A 12488-nucleotide genomic window follows, 5' to 3' on the forward strand; every position below is an offset into this window, starting at 1 on the left:
CAACACTCCAGACTGAAGACCCAGCTCCTTCCAGATAAAACATGTGCCCTTTGCTTTCCAGAGCAAAATGTATCACTCTGAATGCCACCAAGATAAACACGAAGCCTCATGGGCCATCTGGGACACTCTGGAAATGTGCTATTGAACCTATGACCTACCATCCAATCCTACATATAAAGAACAGAATGCTTTACAGACAAAATGGTTTTTGCTTCTTTTGTTTTTTAAGATTTTATTTATTTATTTGACAGAGAGAGAGAGCAGGAACACATGCAGGGGGACGCTGAAAGACTGAGCCACCCAGGCGCCCCAAAATCATTTTTTAAAACCAAAAACACAGCACTACTGGACATCTCTGCAGCCCCCACTATGGCCATACACCCCACTGTCCCATACTTCCAACATAGCTCACCTCCATTCGATGGGAAACCTCAGGAGAGAAGCGAGTTTTATACCTGTGTATGGCTATTGACCAAAATCCCTCATTAACATGCTTAGTGGAAGTAACTGTAGCCAAAACAAATACAAATGCACAGTCCACTCTGAATTATTAATACCGTCTCTGACAGAAAACTAAGGTCATCAGGAGAAGAAAATTTTATTCAGAAACTCTTTTTTTTTAATTCCAGTGTAGTAAACATACAAGGTTATATTAGTTTCAGGTGTACAACGAGTGACTCAACAATTCTATACCTTACTCAGTGCTCATCAAGACAGGTGTACTCTTAATCCCCTTCCCCTAACAGGGCATCTACTGGCGTTACCTGCTGTGCTAGGTACTGTGGAGGACAGATTCAAAGATGATCTGGCCAAAGTCACTGTCCCATGGTCTTCCTTTCCCCCAAGAAGGCTTAAAGTCTATAAGTATCATGGGGCGCCTGGGTGGCTCAGTCGTTAAGCATCTGCCTTCGGCTCAGGTCATGATCCCAGGGTCCGGCGATCGAGCCCCACATCGGGCTCCCTGCTCCGCGGGAAGCCTGCTTCTCCCTCTCCCACTCCTCCTGCTTGTGTTCCCTCTCTCGCTGTCTCTCTCTGTGTCAAATAAATAAATAAAATCTTAAAAAAAAAGTCTATAAGTATCTTCAGCTAGCAGCTCATCATAAGTAAACCAATAGGAAAAACTTTACCTTGGTAGAAAAAGAGATGAAGAAGTTGTTTTGTTTTTTTTTAAGATTTTATTTTTAAGTAATCTCTACACCCAACGTCAGGCTCAAACTTACAACCTCAAGATCAAGAGTCACATGCTCTACCGACTGGGCCAGCCAGGTGCCCGGATATCAGGAAATCTTCATTTGGGGCGCCTGGGTGGCTCAGTCGGTTAAGAATCTGCCTTCGGCTCAGGTCATGATCCCGGGGTCCTGGGATGGAGGCCTGCATCAGGCTCCTTGCTCAGCGGAGAGACTGCTTGTTCCTCTCCCTCTGCCCCCGACTTGTGCTATCTCTCTCTCTCTCAAATAAATAAATAAAATCTTTAAAAAAGAAAAAAAAAGTCTTAATTGGTTGGTGACAAGTTCACGTGTTCCATAAGGAACAGCGTAACTCAGCAATCCACACCATTTACCCCAACGTACACAATAGCCTCACGTGACCACATTTAGCTAATGCGGGAAAAGAAGATCCAAGACATCAGAGGAAGAGGACCTCTTTTACTATTCCAAGCACATAAAGGTATGGTTCACAACGGTCTGAATACTCACTGTTCTTCTTGTACATCAAAATTTCAAAGGAATTCATCTCATAGTTCTCAAATGTTTGCCGCACCTTTTCAATTGTGTCTTTATCGGTCAGCTCCCCATACATAAAACTGCAAATCAACCAAAAAGCTCACGTTAGTTTAATAAATATTGGGTATTGTGCCAGCATATGTTAAACATCTCTCCTATACCTAGCACCGTGCTATGTGGAATGAACACACACAAACACACACAATGAAAACATTCACTCAAAAAAGACTTACTAATTCACCAGCACTCTATCACCACCTCCCATCAAAATCAACAGTATAATAAGGGGAGACACACAGAAAAGAGTGGCTCAGAAAACAGTGTGACCAACACATACAGAGTTCCAGAACACAGAATTCAGGCACAGAGCCCTGCGTGGTCAGCGAAGGCTTCCCAGAGGTAAAGGTAAGCACAGACCAGATCATGAAGGAACACACGGCATGGTAAGCCATGTGAAGTAATTTAAACCTTCTCTTGAAAGCAGTGGGGGGAGAGACACTGGAAGGTTTTAAGCAAAAGAGTTCCATAATCAGATTTGCATTTTAGAAGGACAACTCTGGGAAATTTCCCAGGAAAGATGGCAGAGTAAATCTGGACCACAGATTCTTTCCTCTTCTAATTCCCAACCAAATAAACAAAAGAGTAGGAAAAATCACAAAAATTCATCAACCAAAGAACTGCACCAAAGGGTGCAATCTGATGTTCTAAACGTTAAGGCAGAGCTAAGGAAAGAAACAGAAGATTCAGCCACTGTGTGTGCAACTCTGCTTCCTACCCACCCCACCCCATCCCCCAAAAAACCACTGGGTTTAAAAAACTGAAATGATAAAATCCTACAATTCTTACCCATACACCTCCCTACTGCTCACATTGGGAGAAAAGTAGACTAAGGGGGGAAATAAGTAGCATGAAAGAAAATGAGAGAAAACCTCCAGATAGAACTTCCTACTAATTCTGGTTCTCAGCAGAGGCAGGAAAACTGCCAGGACTATCCATTTTCCTGGGCCCCATTGTGAATATGGTTTGTCCATCTGGGCATAAGATATATCCCCAGCTAGGTGGAGTACACCACAGCACAGGACACTGACAACATGGGAGAGGAGAAAAGCCATCTCTCAATGGGGCAGGAAAAGCCAGTCCTCGGACAAAGGCTCCCCATGGACCCAGCGAGCATTTCCCCTGTCCACCTCTGGCCTTCATGCGACCAGAACAAGAAGGACACCAACACTCAGCCCCCAAGTCTCGGGTAAGGTGGAAGCAGGGATATGCATTCCTAAACAATACAATCCCCATCTTCCAAAACTGTGCATACTGAATGCAATCTTTCTCGTGATGACTTGAATCACAGAGTCCTAGAACTGCAGAGCCACAAAGAACCTCAGAGGCTACCACCAGCTCCAAGGCCTTGCTTGGCTTGATACTGGACCAGCCTTGAGCTTACTGCAGGCTTGCGGATGCCTGCACTCTGTAAGGAAAAGTGCCCTCGCTGTTGACTTTATGAGTTCTGTGTCACTTCTGTTACTATGTCCCTTCTCAGTTCTCTGAGACACATTATTATCTATGGTTGCCCTTGTGCTTCTCTCGTGGAGCACTCCGCTTTTCATCTATAAATCAGGAAAACGGATAACTGAGCGTGTTGAGTTAAGATGGCTGGATCAAGACTAAATTGGCCCTGCCTGAGAACAAGAGGACTTCTAGGAGGCAAAAACGTAAGCTCTGTGACCATCTTATTTAGCCAGTTGCCTTTTTAGCTTCCTCCCACTTTCTCTTTCTGAGTTAATTTGCTGGATAAGTGACCTCCATTTAAGTGACACGATGGTTATACAGGCTGGCCATTTCCTTCACAAGGTGAAACAAATCCCTGTAAAATGGAGACTTGAAAGAAGTGAGGGGCCATAATTACACGCAGCTTTCATTAGTCTTATGTTATGTACTTCCTCAAACTATAATTTACTGGTAGCTGTAAGTTTCCTTAACCTGGATATTAGATTTCAGATACCTGCGATGCAAGAAATAAGCACAAGAGGTTTCTGAGCTATTAGGAATGTAGCCAGCACGAAGGCAGGTTTACTTTATCTTTAGGAAAGGGACACCTTCAGGGAATTAAATAAGTTTCCTACAACTGTGCATGAAAGAAAAGGTGGCTAAATTTGCAAGTTATCTTATCTGATCTTCTTCAAGGGTCTGGTTAGAGCCAATAAGAAGCAAGAAAGGGAAGGAAAGTTTGCTCAGGTCACACCAGAAAGTGAGGCTAACTCTCCTGATTTGTTTTGATTATATATATGCAAATATCATCATAGAGGCAGATACAGAGACAGACGCTAACGAGGATCACAGCACACCACAAATATAAGAGAATTCTATTGCAGGACTTAAGAGTCACAATTTCTACACCTTTGAGGGAAGAAGGGGAATCTTAAATTTCCCATTTCTCAGCCCCAAACACCTAAAATTTAAGAAAATGGTATTTTCGAAGCACTTAATACTTTTCACCAGAACTAGTCACATGGCTGATTTAAGACCATCCAAGTGCAACTTCTGGAAACCGAAGACGATGCCTGTGTCAGGTTCTTCCACCCTTCAGAGACGACTTTATTTCTTGATTTGGCAGGTCTGGGAAAGTGATTCCATTTCATGCAAACACCAGTGAAGACAGAAGACTCCAAAGAAGGAGTGAGAAGGACTGAGAGCAGCCGAGGGCTGTGCTGAACCAAGACCTTACCACGGCACCGCAGGGGGGCATCTGGCGGGGCCGGGCACAGGCTCTGCTCGGCTCCACACCTTGTAGATGCTTTAAAAGAGCATTTCTAGTGCCCTGGCCCAAGGGTACTGCTTGGTGAGGAACCCTGTCAAATGCCCAGGCTGTGTGCACTGTTAGCACCATTTGCCTCTGCCCTTGAGTGAGCCACCAGAGATGTGACAGCATGAATTAGAAGGCAATCAAATCTCAGTTCTCTTCTCTTTTTCTGGCAAAAGCCCTATAAACAAGGCCCTTGGCACCAACATCGTAGGGATTCTTCTCAGTCACATAGTCTCAAAAATTAATTTAATCACCTAAAATTTTATTTCATTTTCATTCCGTTTTATAGAATCATCTAACTTTCATATCACTTTGTCTAACACCTCATAAACTTCTGAGTCCCTATTTTCTAGATAAAACGACTTTCCTGAGTTTCGCTAGGTGCCCCCGTCTCAGCGACTTAAAAGTCCAGTCAGTTTGCAGAGACCGTGCTTGAAGCCTTCTTTGATTCCCTGGTTATAGTGCGTGAACAAGAGATGACATTACCATAAATGTTCCTGAAGAAACACGAAGTGAGAGAAAGGCAATCCCCACACTGAGTAAGCCGTTTTGTTTTTCCAGAAGGTACCACGATACACTGTTCCACAGAACCACCCCGACCATAAATACCTGCAGGTACTGCTTTTTTGCATCACTTCCGCCCTGTGATAGCCAGACAGCTTGCAAAATCCGTCATTGCTGTACACGATAGGCCAGTCCACTATCTGGGCATTCCCCAACACAAAATTAGTATCTGTTAAAAAAAAAAAAAGAAGAAGAAGAAGGAGGAGGAGGAGGAGGAGAAAAGAAAAGAAAAGGGCACAGGAGGCAAGACATTAGTTGAGATTCAATGAGGACATAAATAATGTCAACCAATCCAGGTCTCTTGGCTTCCCTCTAAAACAGTCTCTTGAACAGGAAAATGGCCCTGTGAGGAATACAAAAGAACAGTCCTTTAGAGCTGAATATTCTGAATTCGAATGCTAAGGTTATTGTCCTCCAAGAGGAAGTTAGCAAAGGAACATATTTAACCAACCAACCAATGAATCCTGCAGAAATCCAGTGATTCCCATGAGACATGTTCAAGTCCTAACTCATCTCAGTGAAAGTCCACGGGTACTCTGGAGCAACAGAGAACGCAAAAGGAATTTCTCCTGGGCTCCATCTAGCATCTTAGGCAAATAACACCCAGAACTTAAATATCAGCATTATTTTAGCTTGGCTCTCTCCTTTCCACAGAATACTTAACCCTTCCCCCAGAAAAGAAAAAAAAGAACATGCACACAACCCTTCTTTTGTTGTAAACGGGAGGGGGTTTTGTTTATATATGCATACCGTGCAAAGGGAAATAGTAGTAACATATGAATGTCCTCATTTAATTGGGAGGTTAATTTTGTTCTAGCACAGCATCTACAATTTACTCACAGTATGGGTAACCATCCCTCCTTATCTATGTGGGGAGGAGTAGAGGAACCAAAGGGAGGAGAGATAACTAAATACGATAATCTATTCTTAAAAATGCTTTCATCTATTTAAAAGGGACATAAAACACAACTTCCAGGAAGTTAATCTATACACCTGTTAATTTTATAAATATACTTTTACTGAAAATCTACAACCAGTCTTTCCCTCCATCTCGTCCATATAATCATGAATACTTCCTGAGTACCAAGCACATTACGAGACCCTAGAGATATCCAGCCTGATGAGATGTGGTCCATGCATTCCAGGAACTTATCAGGACAAAAAGACACGTGCACAACTAACTAAAGAAACCAGTAATAAAATGATTAACTCTGAGGGAGGTAAAGGGCTATGTCTCAGAGGGGTCACATTTGAACTTGCTCTAATCCGGAAGGATGAGTAAGACTCATTCAAATATTTTGAATGCCTAACATGTAACTACCACATATGATACAATAACAATATTTAGAGAAATGAACATATATTGCCTGCCTCTGGTAAACTCAAGAGGTTGTGGGAGGAAGGGAACATTCCAGGCTGAGGACCAGCATGAGCAAAGGTCTGGCAGCATGGAACACACAAAGACTGGCATAGACAGACAAAGGGCAGCCAGGAAGATTGGCAGGAGACGAGCCTGAAGACCAGACTGGGATGGGCTTGACTGTCAAAGATCTTTGACAGTTCTGTAGAGACAGGATAATCCTTCAGGTATGCCACTAGGATGGCTATAATAAAAAAGACAACAGCAAGTGTTAACGAGGATGTGGAGAGATTGGAACCCCTGTGCACCACTGATGGGAATGTAAAATGGTGCGTTCAATTTGACAGTTTGGCAGTTCTTCAAAAGTTAGGCATAAAGTTACCATATGACTCAGCAATTCTATTCCTAAATACGTGCTCAAGAGAAATGGCAACATATGTCTACACAAAAACCTGTACATGAATGTTCATAGCAACAGTATTCATAATAGCCAAAACGTGGAAACAATCCAAAATATCCATAAACTGAGGAACAGATAGACAAAACATGGTATCTATTTGGCAATAAAAAGAAACAAAATACTGATAGATATTGCAACATGGATGAACCTTAAAAATATTATGCTAAATGAAAGAGGCCAGACACAAAAAGTCACCTATTTTTGGTTCCATTTATGTGAAATGTCCAAGAAGCAGCAAATCCATAGAACACAGAAAGTAGATTCATCGTTGCCAGGAGCTGGAGGAGAGGGGTGGGAAGATGGAGTGACTGCCAATGGGTATGGAGTTTCTTTTTTGGGGTGATGAAAATGTTCTGGAATGTGATAGTGGTGATGGATACGTAACTCTGTAAATACACTAAACAACTGTCCATTTAAAAAGTATGAAATTTATGGTATGTGAATTATATCTCAATAAAGATGTTATTTAAAAAGGGGGGGATAACCCTTCATGTTGGTCTTCTCTTCCTGAGTTATTCTTGAACAGAACAACTAAGCCCTAAAAGAAGTACAAAAATCACTAAATCAGAGGCGGCTGGGTGGCTCAGTCAGTTAAGCATGTGACTCTTGACTTCCGCTCAGGTCATGATCTCAGGGTGGTGAGATCGAGCCCTGTGTGGGGTTCAGCATGGAGCCTGCTTAAGATTCTCTCTCTCTCCCTCTCTCTCCCTCCGCACCCTCCCACACACACACGTGGCGCTCACTCTCTTTAAAAAAAAAAAAAGAAACAAACAAATTCACTAAATCACTCTTAAATGTATATGAAGTCCAATAAGTTTAACTTTCTTGTTGACTCCTAAAAGTATAAGTAATTTCCCTCAAAGACCTCAAATAGTTGGAAAAAACTGAGTGAGCTCTCTCATGACTAATGCCCCACTAACGTTATGTGCTAAGAGGGAATAATAGCCAGTTATAGATAATGATTTGATTCCATGTGTTTATTTTCTCTCCTATACTAGGCACCTTTGAAATAAAAGTAAATGAATTAAAAAGGTAAAAACCCACACAAAAATTAAGAGCAAAAAAGAACGGGAAAAATGACAATGGAAGAAGCAGAAATAATATAGGAAACAAAAAAATAACTTTAAAAAAATTCCCAATTAGTATCCTCAGAGAGATTCAAGAGTTATTACAACCATAAACTAGAACAGGATGCTATGAAAAAGAGAGAGAGAGCGAGAACAATTAAGACCCCCTGTAAATTAAAAGTGAGTAATTAAAAATTCAGCATATATTAGAAGGTAAAGTCTCATAGAGAGTAGTGCAGAGACAAAAATATTTCTTTTTTTTTAAAGATTTTATTTATTTATTCATGAGGGACAGAGGGAGAAAGAGAGAGAGAGAGAGGCAGAGGGAGAAGCAGGCTCCCTGGGGGAGCCCGATGTGGGACTCAATCCCAGGACCCTGGGACCACAACCTGAGCCGAAGGCAGACGCTTAACCATCTGAGCCACCCAGGCACCCAAGACAGAAATATTTCTTAAAATAAGACATAGAGCATCAATCCAAGAGAACAACATGCATCCTAACAGGAACAAGAGAAAGAACAACTTGAGAAAAAGCCAGAGACATTTTTTAAAAACTAAAACAATCAAATGTGAGGGTAGAATAAAGATACTCAGATGTGCAAATACCTAGGAAAGTTATTTCTCACATATTCTTTTTTTTTAAGCTTTATTTATTTATTTTAGAGAGCACATGACTGGCAGGAGGGGGACGGGGGAGAGAGACTCCTCAAGCAGACTCCCCACTGAGCACAAAGCCCGACACAGGGCTCAATCCCAGGACCCTGATATCATGACCTGAGCCGAAATCAGGAGTCAGATGCTTAACCGACTGAGCCAGCCAGGCACTCTTCCCACATATTCTTTCTTGGGAACTTACTTGGGGATGTTTATCAGCAAAGTGAGGAATAAGGAAAGAAGATAACATGAGAACCAGGGGGGTAAAGTGGCTCCAAATATAGAAAGTGGGAAGGAAGCTAACAGAAAGCATTCAGCACATAATGGTTCAGAGAACAGAAGTTCCAGAAGAGAGTTATCTAGGGATAAAGGAGGTCAGTACCTGATGATATTCCTGATCATCTGAAACAACATAAAAAGTTAATATAGGGGGCACCTGGGTGGCTCCAGTCAGTTAAGCATCTGCCTTGGGCTCAGGTCATGATCCCAGGGCCCTTGGGATGGAGCCCAGGATCTGGCTCCCTGCTCAGCCAGGAGCCTGCTTCTCCCGCTCCCGTTGCCCCTCCCCCCTGGCTCGTGCTCTCACTCTCTCATTCTCTCTAATAAATAAATAAAATCTTAAAAAAATAAGTCAATATAAGTACCTAATTTGGGGGTGGGGGGTGGGCAGGAAAAGAAAGTAGAAGAATCAAATCAAAAGCTGTACAAGAAGGGAAACCAAATCACACCATGTCTCATCACTGTCACAACAGTGTAAACACCTTATTAATTTCCAATTGTTAAAGCCAACATACAGAAAAGCATGAAATATTTAACTATAAGTATCTGAATATAATCTTATCAATTTCAACACCATAAAAATACAGATGATAAGTTTAGAGAGGAAAGTGAGAACAATCATGGGATGGTGTCTAGAGCTGATATAATAAAAAAGAAAGGTTTAAATATTTTAAAGCTGCAAAGATAACCAATAAGGGAGTAATATAATTACATTAGGAGAAAGGGGTTGAAAGTTAATAAAGTGAGATAAAAACTCAGCTAACTTAGCAGAAGTCAACAGCTAATAGCTAAAATTGATAAATCTAGAAATAGTTGTACTGCATATTATTTAGAGACATGGAAGAAACTATAAGAAGAAACAGCTAAAATTAGAACATGTGACCTCTGATGAGCAGGATGGGCAAAGGGACAAGGCACAGGATGGTTGTTTTTCTTTATAAGCTCTTCAGTTTGATTTTTTTTTAACCAAGAACATATATTACTTTGATAAAAATAAGTATATTCTTAATTTTTAATGAATTTAATCAGAAAAAATTAACTTATTGATTAAATGTTTTTTGTTAAAAAATGAGAACAGGATGCATTTCAAGCTCCAGCTATCACTGCAGTTTCCCATAAACATATTCTGGTCATCCTTTGAAGGTGCTCACCCTTCCTCAAGCATTCCCGTTGTCGCTGCTGTGCAGATTACAGTCTTATCTGGGAAAAAGCAAGTCTCATTCCAGAATTTAAATTTCAAAAATAGTTACCTCTCAGTGTTAACCCAAGCAAGAAGTTATAGTTGCCAGGGAGCAAGATTCCCTTGCCACTATGTGATATCCAAGGATGTGGAGTGAAGGGAGGAAAGAATTCTAGTCCCAGTCACAAAGCCATTTGCCCCCAACAGGAAGGAAATTCTTCCCCCTTCCCCTGCCCCATCCCTTGCACACATGTGTGTATCCTATTATGGTTGGCTGGGAAGGGGGCATATTCTAGATTCTCTTCAATTCCTAAGCTACAAATAACTGACCTGCAAAGTATCTTCCAAAATACAATCTGTTTATAAATTGTGGGTTACCCATACAAATACCATAACACTACATATATCATCAGAAACTAAGCGATTCTTGGGGCACCCAGGTGGCTCAGTGGTTAAGGTTCTGCCTTCGGCTCAGGTCATGATCCCAGGGTCCTGGGATCGAGCCCTGCATCAGGCTCCCTGCTCAGTGGGAAGCCTGCTTCTCCCTCTCCCACTCCCCCTGCTTGTGTTCGCTCTCTCACTGTGTGTCTCTCTGTCAAGTAAATAAATAAAATCTTTAAAAATATATATATAAAAAAGAAAAGAACTAAGCAATTCCACATAAGCAATATTCCAGATCTTAATAAGAATGCATACCATTTATCAATATTTACTCTGTGCGGGCGCCTGGGTGGCTCAGTTGGTTAAGCAACTGCCTTCGGCTCAGGTCATGATCCTGGAGTCCTGGGATCGAGTCCCACATCAGGCTCCCTGCTCAGCGGGGAGTCTGCTTCTCCCTCCGACCCTCTTCCCTCTCGTGCTCTCTATCTCTCATTCTCTCTCTCTCTCAAATAAATAAATAAAATCTTTAAAAAAAATATTTACTCTGTGCTGGCTCTGTACTAAGACTTTATCATATATTAAGGGGAGGGGTTTTTTTAAATTTTTTTATTGTTATGTTAATCACCATATATTACATCATTAGTTTTTGATGTAGTGTTCCACGATTCATTGTTTGTTCATAACACCCAGTGCTCCATGCAGAATGTGCCCTCTTTAATACCCATCACCAGGCTAACCCATCCCCCTACCCTCCTCCCCTCTAGAACCCTCAGTTTGTTTTTCAGAGTCCATCATCTCTCATGGTTCGTCTCCCGCTCTTACTCCCCTTCATTCTTCCTCTCCTGCTAACTTCTTCTTTTTCTTTTTTCTTAAAATATGTTGCATTGTTTCAGAAGTACAGATCTGTGATTCAACAGTCTTGCACAATTCACAGCGCTCACCGTAGCACATACCCTCCCCAATGTCTATCACCCAGCCACCCCATCCCTCCCACCCCCAACCACTCCAGTAACACTCAGTTTGTTTCCTGAGATTAAGAATTCCTCATATCAGTGAGGTCATATGATACATGTCTTTCTCTGATTGACTTATTTCACTCAGCATAACACCCTCCAGTTCCATCCACGTTGTTGCAAATGGCAAGATCTCATTCCTTTTGATGGCTGCATAATATTCCATTGTGTATATATACCACTTCTCCTTTATCCATTCATCTGTCGATGGACATCTTGGCTCTTCCCACAGTTTGGCTATTGTGGACATTGCTGCTATAAACATTGGGGTGCACGTACCCCTTCGGGTCCCTACATTTGTATCTTTGGGGTAAATACCCAGTAGTGCAATTGCTGGATCGAATGGTAGCTCTAATTTCAACTGTTTGAGGAACCTCCATACTGTGTTCCAGAGTGGTTGCACCAGCTTGCATTCCCACCAACAGTGTAGGAGGGTTCCCCTTTCTCCACATCCCCGCCAACAACTGACTTGTTAATTTTAGCCATTCTGACTGGTGTGAGGTGGTATCTCATGGAGGTTTTGATTTGGATTTCCCTGATGCCGAGCGATGTTGAGCACTTTTTCATGTGTCTGTTGGCCATTTGGATGTCTTCTTTAGAAAAATGTCTGTTCATGTCTTCTGCCCATTTCTTGATTGGATTATTTGTTCTTTGAGTGTTGAGTTTGATAAGTTCTTTATAGATTTTGGATACTAGCCCTTTATCTGATATGTCATTTGCAAATATTCTCTCCCATTCTGTCAGTTGTCTTTTGGTTTTGTGGACTGTTTCTTTTGCTGTGCAAAAGCTTTTTATCTTGATGAAATCCCAATAGTTCATTTTTGCCCTGGCTTCCCGTGCCTTTGGCGATGTTTCTAGAAGGGGAGGGTTTTTTGATCTTCATAACAATCTCTGCGAAGTGGTATTACTTTACTAAATGAAGTGTCACGGATTTCATCATTTTACTCACAAGAACACTAAGCCTCTGAGGACACAGTCAGTCATAGCAGGTTAGAGTTAGGATTTGA

General features: G+C 41.7%; 1 protein-coding gene across 2 annotated transcripts in view; it reads right to left on the minus strand.

Moving 5' to 3' along the window:
* Positions 1-12488, minus strand: part of KCNH1 (potassium voltage-gated channel subfamily H member 1) — a 355728-nt gene that overhangs the window by 324915 nt on the left and 18325 nt on the right. For both annotated transcript variants that reach the window (XM_028125823.1, XM_028125822.1), the window contains exons 2-3: positions 5134-5257; positions 1698-1804 (exon numbers count right to left, since the gene is read on the minus strand). In XM_028125823.1, the coding sequence (XP_027981624.1) occupies positions 1698-1804; positions 5134-5257 (231 nt within the window). The remainder of the gene's footprint in view (positions 1-1697; positions 1805-5133; positions 5258-12488) is intronic.

Source organism: Eumetopias jubatus, unplaced genomic scaffold (assembly GCF_037043125.1).
Source record: "Eumetopias jubatus isolate StellerSeaLion01/CBP00866 unplaced genomic scaffold, mEumJub1_p1.0 scaffold_12, whole genome shotgun sequence".
NCBI classification, from domain to species: Eukaryota; Metazoa; Chordata; class Mammalia; order Carnivora; family Otariidae; genus Eumetopias; species Eumetopias jubatus.